The following is a 20,452-nucleotide window of genomic DNA, read 5'->3' on the forward strand; positions in this document are numbered from 1 at the left end:
CTTCTCCAAATCAATGTTGTAGCAAATGCACGAATGTAAACACAAGTGTAAGTGCACCCAGCACATCACAGAGATGTTTTCATCACCTGCAGCAGGAGAGGCCAGCTGTTTTAGTGCCGTCTCTGGCATATGTTATTCGCCACAAAAGGTGAGGGAGCTTCCAAGTTTTGCTCTCTGTTAATTTACATGGGGGGTGGGGTGGAACAGTAGCTGTGATACAGACATCCTTCAGCGCAGAGCTGGGGAACAGAATAGCTAGTCACCTTGCAAAAATGTGACAAACTAGCATGAGCCACTGGCCACCACTGTAGCTATCAGTAGACTGTCGTATCTTTTCTCATGTCCTACACTGGACCTACTGGGACCCTGGGTGGTCCTGAATTTATTAGGGCTTCACTCTGATCAATCACTGCTCTGAACAGCCTAAGGCAAGGAGAGGCCACGGTCGCTGACAAGAAAAAACGTTTACTTTACTACAAAAGTGCTGGCAGGTTTCTCACCTTCTCAAGCAGTCCGTAAGCGTAGTGGTTCCTGATACGTGGCTTTCCCCGTTCACCACGCTGCCCTCACTCCCTGGGCTCAGGGGCCAGAACGGGGTGGAAGAGCCAGGCAGATCTAAACTGATGTCCCAGAAGGGGTCTATTGTGGTGGAGACTCCACTAGAAGCAAAAGACAGAAACACAGGAGAATTGACAACCACACACAGCTTCTGAGGTACCACCTTGTGAGTGTATCTCAACCTTCTTTCACAGCTCTGCCCTTTTATCCAAATGACATCCCAGCTCAGAAAAATATACGCTCACACCCAACACATCCTGGGCTCTCAAGGCCCCACGGAGGGGCCGTGTAAACCACCTCAGGCAAAGGCTGCTCCTAAAGCAATGGATTACACACCCGGAAGGTCAGCACCATCATTTCGGGCCTTTTTTCGGGGCCCCATGTCCAGAGGTTCTGAATCAATGGATTTACCTCAGCAGCACCTGGGAACCGGGAACTGCTGAGCCTAGGTGATCACCTAGACCTCTAAGCATATTTCACATACTGACTGCACCCCATCGGGGCAGAGCCCGCGCTGAACAGCAGCATTCTGCAGCTAACGAAGCCAGTTCTGTCTGGGAGATTTATTCTAAAATATACAAACAGGAAATTCCCAGATTGGGACATTTACTACAGAAATTTCCACAGGATGTAAACCTGAGACAATCTCCCGCTGAGGGAGTTCAGCAGTCCAGGGCCAACAAGGCAGTTATTTAAAGCCGTGGTCTAAACCGCTTAGAGTGATGGCCCATGACGATACGTGCTACTTAACAGAAAACTCATTTACGACACAGGCAAACTGACTCTTTTCCAATATCTGGTTTATTCTACAAAAATGACAAATGGTAATCTATTATAGGTTCTGAAATGTCAGTGGACAGTGACCAGGGTTTTTTTAAAAAGTTGTAGTGAAATAAAAACCAAGGGAGTGCACTGAGGGTGAATGAAATGGTTCCTCTAACCTCACCACCAATATACTCTCTTCCTGGTAATGAAAGCTTTGGGCTCTACGCACAGAACAAACCTGTGAAGAATTCAGGGACACTACTTTGAAGAAAATGGAAAGGAATCTGTGAAATAACTCAAACTGACACACTTTGGGGTACGTCTGTCCAGTATCTGAAGGGGGCTCATTCTTTGGCGCCTGGTGGCCGGGGCTCTCAGGAAAGCAAGCACGTGGCAGGGGCTTCAAAACACTGCTGGGTGTGGGCAGTGACAGATGCCTCACAACCCGTGGGGACACTGCCCCAGTGACCTTCACATCAGGGTGACCTGTTCTTTTTTCTTGTTTTTTCCATTGGAGCTATTTTATCCCAACGCATGCCAGCAGCTGTTTAAACAGAACTGCTTCCCATCTGGCTGTGCTGCCGATGCCCCACTGTAAGACTCACTCTACTGACACGTCAGGAAAAAGGCGTGACTAAATGTCATGTTGCCAGCATCTAAAAATTCTAAAATCTTCTCAGAACACAGCAGTCTGCTGACAGGCCGCACCCAGGGAGTCCATCTCTCTGACAGAACCCGGGGTCCCTCATTATGGTCTAGCTAGCGTGGCCCAGAAGGCACTCAGTGTCCACCGGAAGCCCCTACTTACTGGCAGACCTGGCAGGTGACGTCCGACTGCAGCCCGCCTGTGAAGATCTGGTCGATGATGCAGTTGCAGTGGTTGGGGTTGTTGGCCTTCTTCCCGTTATCATCACCTGGGGAGACCAGAGCTCTATGATGCCCAACTGCACCCACCCTCACCCTCCAATGTCAGCAAGTTTCCAAGAGCCACAGACCCAAGGCCTGAGGCCATTCACCCACAGAGGCATCATGGAAGCTGAGATGTCGACACTCGCACTAAGACGACACTAATCATTCAAACAACACACTTGGCGGGGAAAGTGAGGATGACCCAGCCAATTTGCCTTATTTTCTACTTTCTTCTTCTCCACGCCCTAAGAAATCCTTAGCTTCTATCTTGGCACCAAAAGGTATCAAATGCTCAGTAAATGGGAAAAGTTACTGATTCCTTTTGCATTTACAGAATAACTGAGTATTTTCTAGTGAGGTGGCCCGACATATGAGGTGTGATCAAACGATATGGTGAATGTTTAAATAAATAAAAAAATCATTACAGTAAAAGACACATTGCCATCAATTCTCCTCAAAACACTCCCCCTCGCTTTGAACACACTTATCCCATCATTCTTGCCACTTTCTGAAGCAGTTCTGGACGTCCTCTTTCGTGTGTTTAGTTGCGCTGTCGTGGCTGCCTCGATGTCCTGAATCAATTCAAAACGTTTACCTTTCAAGGCCATTTTGACTTTGGGGGAGAACCAGAAGTCACACGGTGCCAGATCTGGGGGATAAGGTGGGTGAGGAAACACTGTAATGTTTTTATTTGACAGAAATTGCCGTACCAGAAGCGATGTGTGACACAGAGCCGTTCCATTGTGATCACAAAATACAGTGAATGCTGCTGAGTGTCATCCAACGGAAAGGCAGGGATCTTCAATACAGGAAGTGGTGCATTGAACATTAGTAACAGTGTGTGACAAGTTTTAGCTTGTTCAGTGCAGTCGTTTGGGTGTGAACTACGGTTGACAGAAGGTGTGTTTTAAAGTGTGTCGTAAATCATCTTCCATCATGACAATGCTCCGTGTCACACATCGCTTCTGGTGCGGCAATTTCGGTCAAATAAAAACATGATGGTGTGTCCTCATCCACCTTATTCACAGATCTGGCCCGTGCGACTTCTGGCTCTTCCCCAAAGTCAAAGTGTGTTAGAAGTGACAGGGAGTATTTTGAGGGAATTAATGCAATGTGCCTTTTACTGTAATAAATTTTGTTTTACTTAAACATTCATCAATGTTTGACCACACCTCATACTATGGGTGGAATACTTCCAGGGAAGCCTCTACTCGCACTCCCTGGACTAAATGTGTCCTTACTGCAGAGAGCATCCCTGCAGGACTCCCGCTTGTCTGTTTTTCTCATCAGTTCCCACATTCTGGAACTTCAGGAACTGCTGTTTTCCAGTCAGTTGTATCTAGATAAGTATAGTTCCCATCCTTCGTAGTTCAACACACGTATGGTTTACAGTTGACCCTTGAACAAGGTGGGTTAGAACTGTGCAGATCCACTTATACGCAGATTTTTTTCAATTGACCTCGCAGTTCAAACCCACACTGTTCAAGGGTCAACTGTAACTGACGGTTAGGAACCCCAGTATATGGAGGGCCGACTTGAGTCATACCCAGAATTTTGACTGTGAAGGTGGTCGGTGCCCCCAAGTTATTCCAGGGTCAACTGTATAAATAATTTGGGTGTACATACGTGAATATAAAACTTATATGGTGAAATTAATATAATATATTCGCATGTATCCTATATACATTCCATAAAACTGTCATTCAAGTAGACATGGGAATAGAATGTGTGTGCCCACCTGTATATAAATTATATATCAAAAAAGTTAAATTATGACACAGGAATAAAGGGTGGCTACAGTCTTCTGACAGCAGTTGCTTAGAGAGATTAGGGAGAAAATGCCACCCAGAAGGATCTCAAATTCATTTATGGGACAAGAATGTTAGGATACAGGAAAATACATACAGGAAGACACAAAGAAAAATAAGCCACGAGATACCTGAGGGTACGTATCTTTGACGTTCACATACAAGAACACGTATGCACGTGCACAGTGGGCTTGGCTGAATGGCCTCCCCCATATGCTGTGAACTAGCGACCCTGATGAACTCAGGATTCAGAAAAATGCTGGTGACTGACTGTGTTTTTAAGAAGAGCCTTACATTTCTTCCCAGACATTTCAAAAGGAATTATGTCAGAGAATAGATCACAACGGTTTCTTCATTTTTTCTGTCATATGAACATTTTAACAGCAATGCATTTTCAAACAGAGGTCTCTTAATTATTCTCAAGTGCTTGGAGTAATAACTTAATAATCTCTAACATGGCTCTTTTCTGTTTGTATGTTATACTTTATACTAGGAAATTAAACCTTACCTAAGGTGTTAGGCAACTTTTATTTGATTCCCAGGGCAAATATTGAAAGGATCATGTGTACGTTTTCATGAGAAAGAAATTTAGGTACAAAAAAAGCTAGACCCCAAAGCCATGACAGTTGATCAGAACAAGCTGATTTATCTCACGTTTGGCTTGTCTCTGAGCTGTAATCTCAGATTCCACAGGGCATTTGTGAGAGCAGCTCAATGACCCGGGACACTGAAAGGCAGCAGCATGAAGGCCGTTCAACAAAGTGACCTGGAAAAACAGGACTTTGTTCTTGAAGGACCCCCATGTAAGGGGAAAGCGGCCAGGAGGAAATCACCCTTGACTAGCTGCACCAGCCTAGAGGCCACAGGTAAGCAGGTAACTTGTTACCTGAGCATGCTTCACCTACACTTGAAGAGTGTGCTTGCCGAACCAGCGGCATCGCCTAGGAACTCATTAGGAACGACAAATTCTGAACTCACTTCAGAGCCACCCAACAGAAAGGCCAACTGAGTGCTTTAAGGAGCCGTCCAGGTGATTCTGAGCCACACTCAGCCCTCAGCTGATACCTGTCAGTTATACTTCAGCACAGGGCCTTCAGACTGCGAGCCCCACAAGGGGCAGGGCGGGGGAGGAGCCCACCGTGCCTATTGCTCAGTCCTCAGCTCCTGCCTCCAAGTCCTAGGAGCTGCTGCCCGCGGCCCCTCCGCTAGACCATCGAAACCCACACACGTCAGAGAAGCCTATGCAACGGGAGGAGTCGAGTTCCAGGGAGATCGTGAGAGAGACTTGAAAATAAAAGGCCCTTGGTTGGACAGTGAACCTGCCTTAGGGCCAGGGAAGTACTGGCAAAAATGCAGGCTCAGCTCTGCGATCCTAGTCGCTCTGGCTGCTCTAGAGCAACGATGGTCTTTTGGAGATTCCCCAGGGAAGGGAGATGGTTAGGCTGTGTGCAGAGCACATTCAGAAGCTTCTGGCCTGACACAGCCGTGACAACCAGGAGGAGCTGCATGTGAGGCCCTCACATCTCAGGCCAAGAGGAAGCTGGCAGCAGAGGACTCAAGGCAGAGGCCCATCAAGGACAGAGAGCTCACTATTACGCTGTACAACACCAACTGCTACCCTGCTCCATTCCGGGAATGGTCAGAGAACAACACTAGAAACTGTTTCCCACTCGTAAGAACAAACCACGAAGAACCCGAGATAATTGCAGTGTTTATCTTACCAGGGAAAACCTACGATTATAACACAGCCCCAGTGTAGCTGTCAGGCGTGCGCACACCTGGCCCCCCCTTGTCCCCCTCCCTCCCGCCCCCCCCCCCGCCCCCCCCCCGCCGTCCCGACATGCACGCTGGGGGTGCAGGCGCACACCTTTGCAGTGCCGGTGCAGGACGTCCAGGGCTGCAATGAGGAACTCGTGGGCATCCTGCTGCTCATAGCCTGCGAGGTGCCGGGCGTGAGTCCACACCAGGTGCAGCAACTTGTACGGGATGTGGGGGGACCGGTGCCCAGAGTAAAACTGCTCAGAGGGAAGGCAAACAAAAATCACTTGTCAAGACGAAATGCTACCCGCTGAACACAAAGACACACGAGGAAGTTTACCAGCTGCCTTGTGGGGAGCCATGGTAGCAGTTAACTTTAAAGCCTTAACAGAATGGCTCAGTTTATGCTTAACCTATTTCCTCCCCCCTGAGGCAATTATCTCTGCCTGCATCTGAAGAGTGCTTGCATGCTGCTCAGGAATGTGGTGGGAGTGGCCAGTTCCCAGAACAGAAGGCTGATGCCTATCAGGGCTATTGATAAGATAATTACATTTGGGAGTTTCAGTAAATTTTGTGTCTCCTGTGTTAAAGTTAAAGATTCACTGTTAACTAGGTAATGCATTTTTGTACTTGTTAAACTGCACGTCCACAGAAGGTATAAATTCTGGGGACAGAATAAACTCAGCGTCTCCAGGAACACTGGGGTCCGCGATCACCATCATCAAAGTGTGAGTGTCTTTTTTTCATTCCCACTCCCCTTGTCAGGAACCGTTCGACTCGTGGCGGCAGGCCCGCTGCACTGCCTCGAATTTGGACTCACTGGGCTGAGTCTGCAGGTCCTCTCTCCCTTCCCACTGTCTAGTTTTCTACGCTAGGCTTACAGCATGAATCATGACATGCGTCTGTCAAGAGAAATGGATCTCTACGCTACAAGGTGAAGTCTACTCTTTGTAAGTTATACGTTAATAGACCCAAACCTATTTGAATTTATCACCCAATAGTGCCCAGTGAAAATGGCTGAAATCCATGCATGGAAGTGACACATCCACCCATTGGTTTTTCAATTGCACCTGCCTTTCTCCTTTAGGCCCAATGATTTTATTGAGCTTGCTCACTGCTGCAACCCCAGTAGTTCCTGGCATGCTGTGGGTATGAAGGAAATGGGTCAGGCTAGACTAGAGGTCGGCATACTTTTTCTGAAGAGGACCAGGTAGTCAGCGATTCTGGCTCTGCAGGCCAGGTGGGCTCTGTCGCAGTTGCTCAACCAGGCCTCACCTCCTCCACATCAATGCGAAAACAGCCTGTGCCCAACGTGTGGGCCAATGGGCGTGCGTAGACTGCCAGCAAAGGTTATCACTAGGACAGACCAGGCCGAGTCTGCAGGCTCCTGTACTGACACCTCACATATGCCCAGGACCTCTCAGCAACCTACGGGGCAGGTAGGGCAGGTAGCAGCCCCATTTTGTGGTAGGGATGGCTGAGCTGCTTCAGCTCTGAGAGGCTTTTCTGAGGTCACCGAGCTGAGTGCAGAGAGTCCAGCCCAAGGCTGCCTGAGCTGTCAGCGCTGGTTAGGACAGCCACGGACAGGACAGACACGAGTGTAGCCTACAGCCCATCCAGGGGAGCAGAACCTGATGCTCAGGACAGATGGTAACAGAGACACACGTGTGCAGCACTCAGCGGTCCAGCAACAGAAAGGAAGCTCCACGCTCCTTGGGACACACAGGGAAGTGGCCCAGGCACATCCACACACCCAGTGACTGCGGACAGCGGACAACAGGGAAGGCCGAACCCCACAGTATTCACGAACACTGCCCACCAGCTATGCCACTCTCTAAGGGCGCTGTCTCATCCTCCAAGTCACTTGTGTGCCTCGAAAAGTAATGCCAATAGTCTTCTAATGGTTCCTTTTGGAAAAAATGTGTTTCTTCCATAATAAATGTACATAATACATATTTACTCACTATGTAAGATTTTAGAAATTTGCCCCTTTATTATGTTGTAGTCAACTTATTTTTTTACGAAGGGGGGAGAAGCAAACATAGTTCCAGAAATGTTACACTGCAGAAGGCAACAGTGCTCACCTCCTGAAAAAGGGATGACATCTCACAGACCAGACAGGAGCTGGGGCTCTGCATTTCACACCTGTGCCTATCAGAGAGGAAGAAGTCTCGCAGGAGCGGCGTGTGGGTGAGCGCCTGGACGATGCAGTTCATGAAGCACGTGTTTCCAAGGTTGATGAGCCCTCGCAGACCTGGGAAGGAGGCAGACAGGAGAGCGGGGGTGACCCGACCCCGAGCGGGGATACCACTGAACCCCAATGGAATCACAGTGGTTCCTCTACATTTATGAGTCCATTTTGTTTTTATTCATTCATTCAAGAAGAAAAAAGAAGAAATATAATGCCGTCCTGATTTTTACACCACTTTTCCATAAACTGCACTGAGGAATGTTCATCACCACCCCTCCCCCCTGGTCCCACCATTCAAAACTTCAGCCATTGTTAAGTTTTGATAAAATGACCCAAAGATATTCTTTAACAACAGGCAACAGGACAGGTCAGAATGCAGCATCTCTAACAAACAAAAGTATCTTTAAAAAAGTTTTTAAAATGTCTTTCTTCAAGTCTTGGGAAACCCAGAGAACAGGCTCACACATATATTTCGCTCCCTAAAAATTACTGTACGCTGCCTCAACCTGGTGAGAATAAACTTGAGCCTTTTTACACAACTGGACTCTAAGGGACAGGGACTATTTCCACCCATCACTGCACCCCAAGCCTATCGCAGGTCCCCACAGAGAACAGGAGCTCGAGAAGTGGCTGGTAAGCAAACGGATGAATGAGCTATTCAGGGGCTTAGAGGACTATGTTAGGAAACCTACATTTTGACATCTACTCATTTTAAACCCTGAGAAATAAACCGACCAGGAACCAGCCCACAACTCCGAGCACTGCCACCCACCTACCTATGGTGCAGTTCGAGGTGATCTTTCGTCTTTTGGGGTTGTGTTTCAGCAGTTCAAGCTCCCGTTTGGTTGGTTCCCAAGTTGAAAACTTCTCTCCAACACCTAAGAAGATGAAAGACAATTCCAGGTGCTGTTAGCTAAATTTTCAACAAGTGAGTTTATAAATGAAAATGGTGGTGATACACTATTTATCAGGTTGTATTTCAAAGAGGGACATCTGTAACACAAGGTCTTTCTAAAACCCTACTATGCTATGACAGGCTAACAGAACACTTACAGGAATTTCCTTTAGAGAATGTGCTGTGAATAAGCTGTTTCCTGCAATAAGGAAAGCAGTACCTCCAATTAAAGCTACCCTGACATTAACGCCAAGATGGCTGTTTTCTCACAGCCTTTGATCCTTGAGGAGAGAGAGACTGTGGCATCAGCACCAATGGGAAGTACTTGGCGACTTAGACGACGCATTCTCTGGTGAATGAGTCAAGCTGACAGATAGAAAACGCATTGTTTTTGAAATATATTTTGAAAAATGTATCTTGTTGAGCAGTTGTCCCCATAAGAGATGTAAACCAGAGACAATAAGGCTATAAATGCTAATTAGTACCACATTTCATCCTAATACACACCCTATTCACTCTGAAGTGCTCGTTCCATGTTACCTAACATTTCTGCACCTTTCAATCAACTTTAATAGACTAGCATCTCACTGACAGGTGGAACTGCGGAAGGATTTTAGAAGAATTCTACTTGACTCTGGCACACACGTATCTTAGCCTTGTGGCGTAGTGTTCTGCACAAAGAAACAGTACACTCAGATCAATGTTACTAAATTTTTGAGGGAAAAAGAATATGAAGCTGAAGTCCAAGTGGTTGTTTTCCAGAAAAGATTTGTTAAACACAAACAGTTCTCATCACCGAGAGTAACTGTTTCTATTCTTCCTTTCTCAAAAAAAAAAAAAAAGGCATTGTTTTTAAAGCAGAACAATTAAGGCAAAAATGTGTAAAACAGATGCTTGGTTATATGTTCTCTTTGTAAACAGCGCCGGTTCTGCTAGTTGAGAAATGCTCAGGGTCACATGGGAGAAACTACACCTATCACTGTCGTAACAGCATGAGCACATGTGGAAATGAACTAAAAAAAAAAGGAAAACAAATCAGGGAAGCCAAACAGAACTACGTGAACGCTCAGGAAAGGGGTTGCACAATGTCTGTGTACACCCCTGACCATGTGCCGATGGTGGCAGCATGTGTGTGGAGGTGACAACAAAAAAGGAGCCACAATGGTCCCACGGCCACGGGGCGCTACACACAGGAGAGGGAAAGCCTAACCTCTTCACTGCATTAACTGATTTCAAATTAGTTCTCCAAAATGTGTCAAAAATAATTACAGTTTCTCTATTTTTCAGTAAATACAGTTAAGGTGCTACATTTTATTAAAATAAATGATTAAAGTATAAAAATTTCCTATTGTTCTTCATTCTTGAAAAACACAAACATATAGAAAAATGTACACTGCTTTCCGAAACTTCCTTTGTGGACCACTGAGCTCGTGGGGTCAAGGTGAACGCCGCAGTCAGCGGCATGGGAATCTCATTCGACTACACACGAACGTCACAGGGAAAGTGCTGAACTAGGGTGCTGAAGGGGTACTTCGTTCTGTTGACACAGATCAAACACAACCCAAGCAGTTAAGAGCTTTATAAGAGATTCTACAATAATGTAATCAGAAAAGTCTGCCTTCCTGGAAGGAACCAGGTGCATTTTAAATATTTTTTTTATATTTAATTTTTAAATATTTAACATTTTTAATATTACTGAGGAGAGACAGTTTTCTGGAACGCTGGAGAGCTCAGGGCAAACTATTCTTCAGGGACTAGATGGGGACGTGGCCTTGCTGCTGCGGTACCTACGAATAAGCCATTAAACGGGAGGACATTAAGTGCTGGTGCATCGTCTCTACCCCAGCAGAGCCCCCCACAGCAGCCATGGCCTGTGGGAGACATGCAGCAGAGGCAGCTCCGGGAAGCTGCGGGAAGCAACGGGCCTTTGCACCTGCCCGGCTAGTCCTCTAACCTGCCTGTCCTGGAGCCTAGGCTGGCTCCACTGGGAGCCTACAGGAGGGAGCCAGCAGGACTGTGGGGGGCTCTTCCTACCTTCCCCTACCTCCCTACACTGACTCTCTCCCTTAATATTGATCTTTCTTTCGGTGAGTTTTGCGCTTGACAAACATGAGGAAACGCAGGACTAAGAAACAAATCAGGCGCGTCAATCTAGGCAAAACCAAACCTTGCATTTTCCAAGCTTTCCGTTGTTCCTCTTTGGCAATGATTTCCATGTCTCTGTCGTATATGTAGTCCTGACACAAAAAGCAGTAGATACCTCCATACATAAGCTCTATGGCTAAAGAGACAAAGGAGGGAAGAGAGACAAAATGTAATTAAAATCGAAAAGGTAATGCTAAAGAACACAAATTAGACACGTACGTTTTTAAGACGTTGGACTGTTTGTACCATTTCTCTACTCTCAAATTATAGAACCCTGTTACTACAAAAGGCTTTCCTCCCTCTTCAGACAGTGTATCCTAAACAGAAGAGGTATGTATCTTTTCTCTGGAAGCTCACACCAAAGGCTGAGGAATCTGAGTGAGAACGAGGTGCCGCACCCCTATTTTACAAAAGACCAAACAAGTACCAGGGATGCTCGGCCTTTGAAAGAGCGACACTTAAAACAAGCGGAAACTTTCATTGAGTCAGATCCGTCCATAGTGCCCTGACGTACAGTTAACTATGTTTACCACGTCTACAATTCCTGGGACTGTTACCAGAAAGGAATGCAGTAGTTACTTGCCTACTCTTCCTGTAAGAACAGCAGGAAATTATCGTCTCACCAGATACCCTTGACTTCTTGATCCAGACTGCCTGCTGTCCACCTGTGAGTGGGTCTTACCTACTTTCTCAGCTGCATCATCTATAAAATAGGGCTGACAGCTGGCTCCTAATTACTTCATTATAAAGATAAATAAGATAAAGTCCTTTGAGCAATGGAAGAAAGGCACTATCTCAATCCAATAATTAAAAGTAATTTTTTGCGCTCAGAAATCACCAAGCATTATCAGATGTTTGAGAGGCAACGCAGCACAAAGGAAACAGCACGAACTTAGAATAAGTGATATTAATCCTAGCTCTGCCACTTGGTAGTTATGTACCTTTGATAAATTACTTCCTCTGAGCCTCAGTTTCCCTTTTGGTATAACAGTGACAATAACAGCCCTAATACCTCACAGTTTTGTGGGATGATTATATGAATATATATAACTACAGTACACAACGTGGTAAACAGTAATGTCTTAATAAATCACAGCTTTTATCATATTGCATGTCTTGTTACCATGACGACACAGATCAGTAATACTGTGGTGGGTCTGTCAAGTCCTCTAAAACAAGTCTATTAAGACTCAAATAGTGATTTAAGGATCCCATGTCTACCCCTTCCCCTCTCAAAAAACTGACAAGACTCCCAAATGCTCTGTGCAAGCCCCCGTCAGTGTCCCCACGAGCTCTGCCAGCTGCCCTTTGGCAGCACATACTCCTTAACGGCACAGCCATGGCACGGGGACATCAAAGAGAAATCCAGTCAGAGACAAGCCCGTAATGAGGATGAAGACAATTTCTGAGAAGCGCAGGCGTTCATGGAAACGGCGCCAGGCATACAGCCAATAGCAAAACTACCAGCCTGGGAAAGGTGTGCGCTTGTTCAGTGCGTGTTCAAGGTGAATCCTTCTTCGGGGCACTTTCCACAGCAACACTTCATCACAAAGGGGTGTCAAAAGTGGGGAAAGGACAGTCTTTTCAACCAGTGGTACTCGGACAAGTGGATAACCAGACACGAAAGAATGAAGCTGGACCCTTACCTTACACTATCTACAAAAATTAACTCAAAATGGATCAGCGACCTAAATCGAAGAGCTAAAGGTATAAAACTCTTAGAAGAAAATATGAGTAAATGTTCACAACCGTGGATTTGACAATGGATTCTTATATTTAACACGAAAAGCACAAGCATCAAAAGGAAAAAAAGGTAAACTGGACTTCACCAAAATTTAAAAACAAAAGATATTATTAAGAAAGTGAAAACACAACCTACAGAATGGGATAAAATATCTGCAAATCATGTATCTGATAAGGATTTACTATCTAGAATACGCCATTTAATTGCCAGGTATATATCCAAAATACAAAAAAACATGTCCACACAGAAACTTATACACGAACGTTTATAACAGCATTATTTATAAGAACCCAAAAGTAGAAACAACCCAATGTCTATCACCGGATGAATAAATAAAATGTGGTCAATCTCCAAACAGTATTATTCAGCCGTATGAAGGAATGAAATACTGACACGCAACGGCAGGGATGAATGTTGACGACATGCTAAGAGGAAGAAGCCACACAAAGGTCACAGACTGTGTGATTCCTTTTACATGAAATATTCAGAATATGTTCATAGAGACAAAAAGCAGATTAATGGTTGCGGGACTGGGTGCGGGAAGAACGGGGCGTTAACGGATATGGGGTTCTCTGAAGTGATGACGTTTTGAAGGTAGAGAAGGTGGTTGCACAACATCGTCAATGACTGAATGTCACGGACGTGTACACTTTAAAATGGTTAACTGTATGTTCTGCAAGTTTCACCTCAATATACAGTTTAAAAACGCAAAGCAACACCTACCATCAAGGTAGTTCATTTGGAAAATGATTTCATAGTCAAAAATCACTAGTCCAAGGACAAAGCCTGACTGCACCAAGACCAAGTGGTGAAGTACAATAAGCCAGCTGTCTGGATAAGAGCGAAATCAATGTGGAGACGGGCTCTCCTATTGGTTTTGTTTTTATACTGGCAATTCCCAAGCCATCAGCTGACACAGGCACCACACATGCATGAGCACATCTTTCTCCCTTTAGTCACAGGATGGCCTTGAGAATGGAAGGAGAACCCCACCAACTCAGAGGTGAGTTAACTGATATCCTGCACCCCCCCCCCCCACTCACACTCTTTTGTGCAACTGAAATCATTCTTCTAAGATGCATGGAACAAAGCTAGAAGCATTCCTTTTACACTGTTTGTAGCTCATACAGGCAAAATCCAAGCACCTTTGTGACTCAACATAAAACAAAAACTTATACGAAACTAAAAAGTAGGAAATCAAACAGCTCCAAATTTCTTTCTCTAGAGCAAAAACCTCAGTTACCTGGGATTCCAGCATTCAGTTTAGCGCACCTACAGGTACAGATGAAGCTGATCAGCAAATGTGACCGACTACACCAAATTAGAGTAAGTTCTTTTTTCAGACGTGTGTACTTTATCGCATGAAGGCAATTTTATAGGGCAGGATGGACAAAGGAAGTAGAATCTTTCATCAGAATGCAGACCCTCCTTGTTTCATGCCATACTTGTTCCTCTGTCCTTCCACAGGACCCTACTGCTTCTTACCTTCTATTTGTAAGTGCATCATCCCCAACATTCAGGCAAGACTGTGGGGACAGAGCCCCAGAAAGCAGTTTCCAGGATCTCGGCCTCACATAGACAGGTGCTGGCTCAGGTAGTAAATGGCCATCAGCTGTGGCTAGTTGGCTGTCAGCTGTAACCAGTGAGCCATTGGCCACTAATATAACTGCTGTGGCTACGCTAGCAGCAAATGGGGGCTAGCAAGAAGATGGTGGCTGGGCTGGCAAGAGAGGATTGCAGTTAGGATGGCGGGTTGCGGACAGTGTGGATCCAGCCTCCAGTGAGACTATAGTGCCGCCAGCTAGAATATACTAGTATGACTCCCCTACCTATGGCTCCGTGGGTGTTCCTTTTTGGCCTCGCCATATCCTGCGTTCTTATGTGGGGAGCGGGAGCACAGACCCCACCTGATGACTCCCCGCATGACAAAGACTCACCTTAGGCCTCTCAACTACTCTAGTTAAAAACCAGACGCCCAATGAGAAATTTCCTAACAATCCACTTCAGGTCCCATTATACTGTATTAGTGGATATTCCCGGGGGGTGGGGGGGGTACAAGAACTTGGCCACCAGGAAATCAGGGCTCCTTGCGTCTCCTCCATTCAACTGCTCCATTAAATGGCCACTGAACATTCTGCAAAGCACCCTTCATAAAATGACCACCCAAATATAACAGCCTATGAGGTGGGTGTGCAATGGGTCGCAGCAGCAGAGTGAGATGCACAGGTGGACACATGGATCTGCCCCTGGCCAGTCAGGAAAGACCAAGATGCACCCGAGGTCGGGGTCAGGGCTGTCGACCCCCCTTTTTCTTCTCTAGCAGTCACAAGTTTATACTTCGGCTGCTCTCTCCTGCTCCCTCTCCTCTGCCCCACCTGGACACATAAAACTAATTTCTAGCTTTGTTAACACAAACGTATGAAACCTTCAGTATCTTGGACTCAGCAAAGAGCTAGTAGATCTCCCTCCCAGCTCATGGTGTTGTTTCTTAAAGCAAACTTTATAAACACTCTTTCTAGCAAAAGTAGAGGCAGAGTGTGTCAATCAGGTTGACAAAATGAATTAACACAAATTTCTGAAATGAGTTTTTTTATAGATGATGCAGGGTAACAAGATTCTTTAGACAACTTTCTTAGATGAAAATCTATTTCCAGTCTTCCCAGTTTCCCATAACCCTTTAACCACCCCGAATCACAGCCCAGCTGCAATAGCGGCCTAAACAGGTCAGTTCTGAGACTCAGATGTGGCAGAAGTACCCTTCGTTTATATTATTAAAAGCACAGATCTACGTTAAGTAGCTACGTCAGAATTCTGTCGCATCCACACTGTCCCCTTCAGTGTCTTTTCCCTCTGGTTCCTCAGTGTAAGAAGCAGTCATTTGCTGCTCTGTCTCCCCCCCCCCCCCCCCCCGCCCCCCACAGGACCGGCTGTCTGCTCATCCACAGCTGTGAGCCCTATCAGGGCCATTAGCTCTCCCTCCAAAAAGGCCAGTTAGCTCACTGTCACAGTCTGAGCCCCAAATCCCAAGCAGCCATTGTGCAAATGCTATAGGTCATCAGTTCCAAATAAGTTGTGTCCAACTGGATACAGTCCATCTCTACTACCTTAAAAACAAACAGACAAACAAACAAAAAAACCCTAAAACTTGAGGTAATGAAGTGAGGAACAGAATTTGTTGTATAAATTTTCACGCTTTCTTTACTATGAACTAGCACAAGTCACCTAGACATTCCTGTTTCCATTGTAATTGTAGCTATTGCAAACAGCACAATACTGAGGTGACCGACTGCCTGCGTCTATAATAAAATAACTGGCGCATCAACACATCATATAAGACAGAGATTTGTTTTGCCTTAAATCAAAAAAAGATTAAGAAAAAAATAGACTTACTGTCAATCTCAGCTTTATCTTTCACTATGTGCACGGCTTACATGGAGCTTTAAGGGACATGGATTAACGCACTGATTTTATTATGTAACCTTGTGGAATACCATTTTCAATTAGGGCTTTTTAGGCTAATGTTTTCAAGAAAGCACCAGATTACAGAACTTTTTTTTTAAAAGGCCTAAAAATATCTTTAACTGGAATTGATAGGCCCACGTGAAGTATTTTCTAGAATAGGTTCTCTGGCTTACTACCTTTTGAAAGTGATTTTCTTAAGGATATCGTAACAACCTCACAATCATTTAACAGCAAACACTATTCTAAAGGAGACAAACACTTAACACTCAGAAAATAAAACCAAGAGCAGAACTTTGCTTTATGGTAACTTCCAGAATGTATGAGTTTAAATTTGTAAGTATATGAAAGGCAATTTTATCTTGATGCCACACCGTGTTGTTAGCTTTTTCATGAACCTGCATTACTGAAAATAACGAACTCCATTACTGAAAGCAATAACGATCACCTCCGCACACGCAACCCCATTTTGACATCCATAACCTAATACTGCATTTAAGAGATTCCTTTGCAAATTTTTGCCTAATCTATTTCTAACTATTTTTTTCCACAGGGAAATTGAGGCTCTGATATTCCACTAAAGAAAAAGCACTTTTCAAAGAAAGTTAGCTGAATATAAGGAGTAAGCCACCAGAATTTATCATTTAAGACTGCACAAAATATTGACACCAACTTAAATGCCGTAAGGCAAGGTGGGTACAATAATCCATCTGAGTTCAGTTTATCGCTTTCATTTCCCCTGTACAGTTTCACAAGGAGGCCACCAATTATTTTAGGTCAAAGAAGTGGACTTTTGGAAGAGTGGAACTGCACAGCTACATTCAAAGGACGCTGAGTCAGGGGCTCTGACCACTCCCGACGCCCAGCGGGACCTCTCAGGAGAGCGAGCCTTACCCAGGTTGTGCCGTTTCGACTTCGCATGTTCGTGAATATGTTTCTTTGTGAAACAGCCGAAGAAGACACAGTGGAGGCAAGAGTGAAGCCTGTTCAGGTGGATACCACAAACGTGACAGACGCACGACTTGGCCTGAAATTCAGAGAAGAGCATTAAAAACCAGCACGTGGTATGACAGAAGTTCCCAGAGAGAAACATTCGAGCAAGGTGATCCATCCACAAGGGGCACAGCTATGGGAGGGAAGGAAAGCAGGGAACTTCCTCTCAGTCTTACTACGCCAAATGATCTTTCTTTCAATTTAATCCTTTCAATTGGCCCAAAAGGTACTGAGTTCATTTAGCTCAACACTAGCTCCATGTAAGAAAAATCGGCCCACAATCACAATTACCAAAACCCGTGAGCTACCTGGATGGTCACCACATGCAGCTTTAGAAGCGAAGTCTGCATTCTGTTTTCCCCCCATCCTGACAAGCACCCCAACCCCAGCCCCCAGCCCCATTCCAGGCCAGCAACTCACAACCTACTCGCCCTGAACCTGGACATAATTTTAAATTTGATAATCCAGGTTCCCTAACCACAGCAAATTTAGAAGCAATAAATGAACAAATGGACAGATAAGGACATCAATTAGAACAAAATACAGGAACAAGTAAAAGGCACAGTTTATACAGCCAAGAACTAGATCACAGAAACCAAAATTTTGAGCACAGTAGTAAACAAGTCTTGTACCCGCACCACAAAAATGCCCGTTTTCTAGCACAGTGTGACAATCACACTTATTTTAACTGTAAATCCCCTGCAGGCTATTGGATTGAATTTCTAACCCGAGATGATACCACCTAACGGGGGGGTGAGGGGCAGAGATGAAGGAAGGTACAAAACAGGGTGTGGGGAAGGGAAGGTTAAACTGAAAGGGCCTCTGGAAACAACCGCTGGCAACACAAACATTACATACTACCTGCTGAACGCTTGCTCGACACTGGTGCCGGGGTCTTTCAATGTATCCCCCTCAGTCCTTACAAACGCCCCACGAAGGTTTTAAGCCCTTCTGACATACGAAGAAACTCACAGAGTACATGCTTGTGACACAGTTAGAACCCGCCTGACTCCAAGACCCCCCTCTCCCACTCAGTCAGAGGCTGCCCCTGAGCTTCACTCTGTGCACACAAGACCAAGGCAAGTGCCAAGTGTGGCGGTGACAGGCGGAGCATGCGCCTGTCATGCAGGGCAGGGCCTGGGCGCAGTCTCAAACCTGTATTCACAGAACGCACAGGGACACCAGTAACTTCTGAGGCCTCCAGAAGCAGCAGAACCGGACGGGAGGAGATGTGCGGGGAGGGCGTGTGGAGGTCCACTCCAGAAGGGGCGAGAGCCCAGAGCTGCAGCACTAGGTCAGGAGACAAACTAGACAAAGTAGAACCGCGCACACGCTGCGTCCAATCCCAGAGGCACCTTTGCATCGGCTCCGCAGAACGCACGGCCAACCTGGAGCTCGTAAGACGCGCCAGTCCCCCTCGCCACCGAGAGTGTAACAAGCCCCACACACGATTCTGATGCTCATTCTAGAACCACAGCCTTGCAAGAATGCCGGCATGCCCGGGTCCTCATCTTTCAACTGCATGTACAATTTTCTATCTCGAAACACAAATTCAAATACTTAATTATTTTTTTCAAACAATCTGAAGAGGTTATCTCTGCAAACCCCATAAGGTTTAGCCCCAATACAGGGCTTCTCCACAGCAGTACAATGGATATTGGGGGCCCGGCAATTCTGTGTGTGTAGAAGGGGAGGGTGAAGGGGGCGCACCGTGCACTGGAGGGTGCTTGGGAGCATCCCTCGCCTCTACCCACTAGATCACAGAGGTGCCCTCGTGCCAGGTGAGCACCAATGCTCTAACGCAAGGCCACAGGAGGCTGAGATTTATTTTAAAGAACTTCTAAAATGCGGTAGAAGTGGAAATAGTAATTGTATCATCTATTTACTCTTCCAGTGATAGACCAAAGGAATTAACTAACTATAATTGTTTTCAGTAACACGGGAAATTTTAGAATTACAAATACTGTTGTACTAGGTGTACAACAAATGATGTTTCCAAGAACCATGGGAAATTTCATTCCTTTAGTTATAAAAACTGTTGGGAACAGAACCCTGGAGATTCTTAGTTATAACCACCAACTAGAATTTATTTACTATTCAAAAACTGCAGCTATAAAGAAACAGAAAGATTAAGCGGTGCTTTTTATTTGTATCACTTTATTGTTAAAAACTCTTTCTTTTCCATTTTAATCACTATTTTAAAGGCATGACCATGACTTTCAAAAAAATTCCTCTCTGAGCTTAATAAACAAATAAAACCACCCCCCGTATATAGGTATATGAAAAAAAGAAATTAAAGGCTAGCATTACCTTGAAAATATAAACTCATGATTCTTAGCAAAGTATATAATTTTAATACTTACCACCATTATTTTCCCTTAAAACACAAAATGTTTTAAATATAGACACAAATTAAGCCCTGAATTTTAAGCTTTTTCACCTCTTTTGCAGAACTTCATGAAAGAAAAATCTACCTTAAAAAAAAAAGTGCTTCAAGAATTTTAGCTGCACAAAAAGGAACTGTAGTAATTAAACAAAGGCAGGTCAGGTACAACTAGAAACACAGAAATTGATCATGTCCCGATACTATCAGGTCAGAGAAAGAAAGCCTCAAATATAAATAAATGCCCACACAGTCACCATTCAACTAGAATTCTTTTTTTCTTTAAAATAAAGCCCATGTTCCATACTCATTTGAAGGCCAGGGAATCAGATTTCATAACTGGGGCTCCATGCTATGAGGTCCCAATCACACCAGTGACGTGTCACAAATCTATTACCATAAACACCAATTGTTTGCCTCATATGCCACACATAAACAATTCCTGAATTATTTGGTGCTTCCTAAATAAGAATAAACATAAATGGACACTTCCTATAAGCCACTGACTCAAACACTGATGGGGGAGTATAAGAAATGGGCGTCCGTCAGCCAATTCTAGCACAACTTGAGTATAAAAATGAATAATAACAAGAACAGATTACTATACACCAAATGAAAAACAATCCATGTAAGTCCATGCTGAAATTAATACTATACACACACACACACACACACACACACACACACACACACACATGTTAACAGTCTTCTTCACAAGAGAATTCTACCTAATACAGTATGAAAGACAAAATTACAACTCTTCATCTCATAATCATCACAGTATAGTAACGAATTCAGGCAAAAATCATCAATGATTGCTAAAACCATGCAGCAATAAAACATC

At 44.9% G+C, this 20,452-nt stretch overlaps 1 protein-coding gene across 1 annotated transcript in view; it reads right to left on the bottom strand.

Annotated features, from left to right (window-relative positions):
* The window catches only part of USP22 (ubiquitin specific peptidase 22), a 50,211-nt gene that overhangs the window by 10,569 nt on the left and 19,190 nt on the right, over window positions 1–20,452 (bottom strand). Inside the window, exons 2-8 of the mRNA XM_074320615.2 lie at window positions 17,127–17,259; window positions 11,052–11,165; window positions 8,766–8,867; window positions 7,883–8,052; window positions 5,908–6,055; window positions 2,132–2,237; window positions 501–659 (exon numbers count right to left, since the gene is read on the bottom strand). Coding sequence (XP_074176716.1) covers window positions 501–659; window positions 2,132–2,237; window positions 5,908–6,055; window positions 7,883–8,052; window positions 8,766–8,867; window positions 11,052–11,165; window positions 17,127–17,259 — 932 coding nt within the window. The remainder of the gene's footprint in view (window positions 1–500; window positions 660–2,131; window positions 2,238–5,907; window positions 6,056–7,882; window positions 8,053–8,765; window positions 8,868–11,051; window positions 11,166–17,126; window positions 17,260–20,452) is intronic.

This window comes from Rhinolophus sinicus, chromosome 12 (genome assembly GCF_057876585.1).
Source record: "Rhinolophus sinicus isolate RSI-liver-muscle chromosome 12, RSI-T2T, whole genome shotgun sequence".
Taxonomy (NCBI): domain Eukaryota; kingdom Metazoa; phylum Chordata; class Mammalia; order Chiroptera; family Rhinolophidae; genus Rhinolophus; species Rhinolophus sinicus.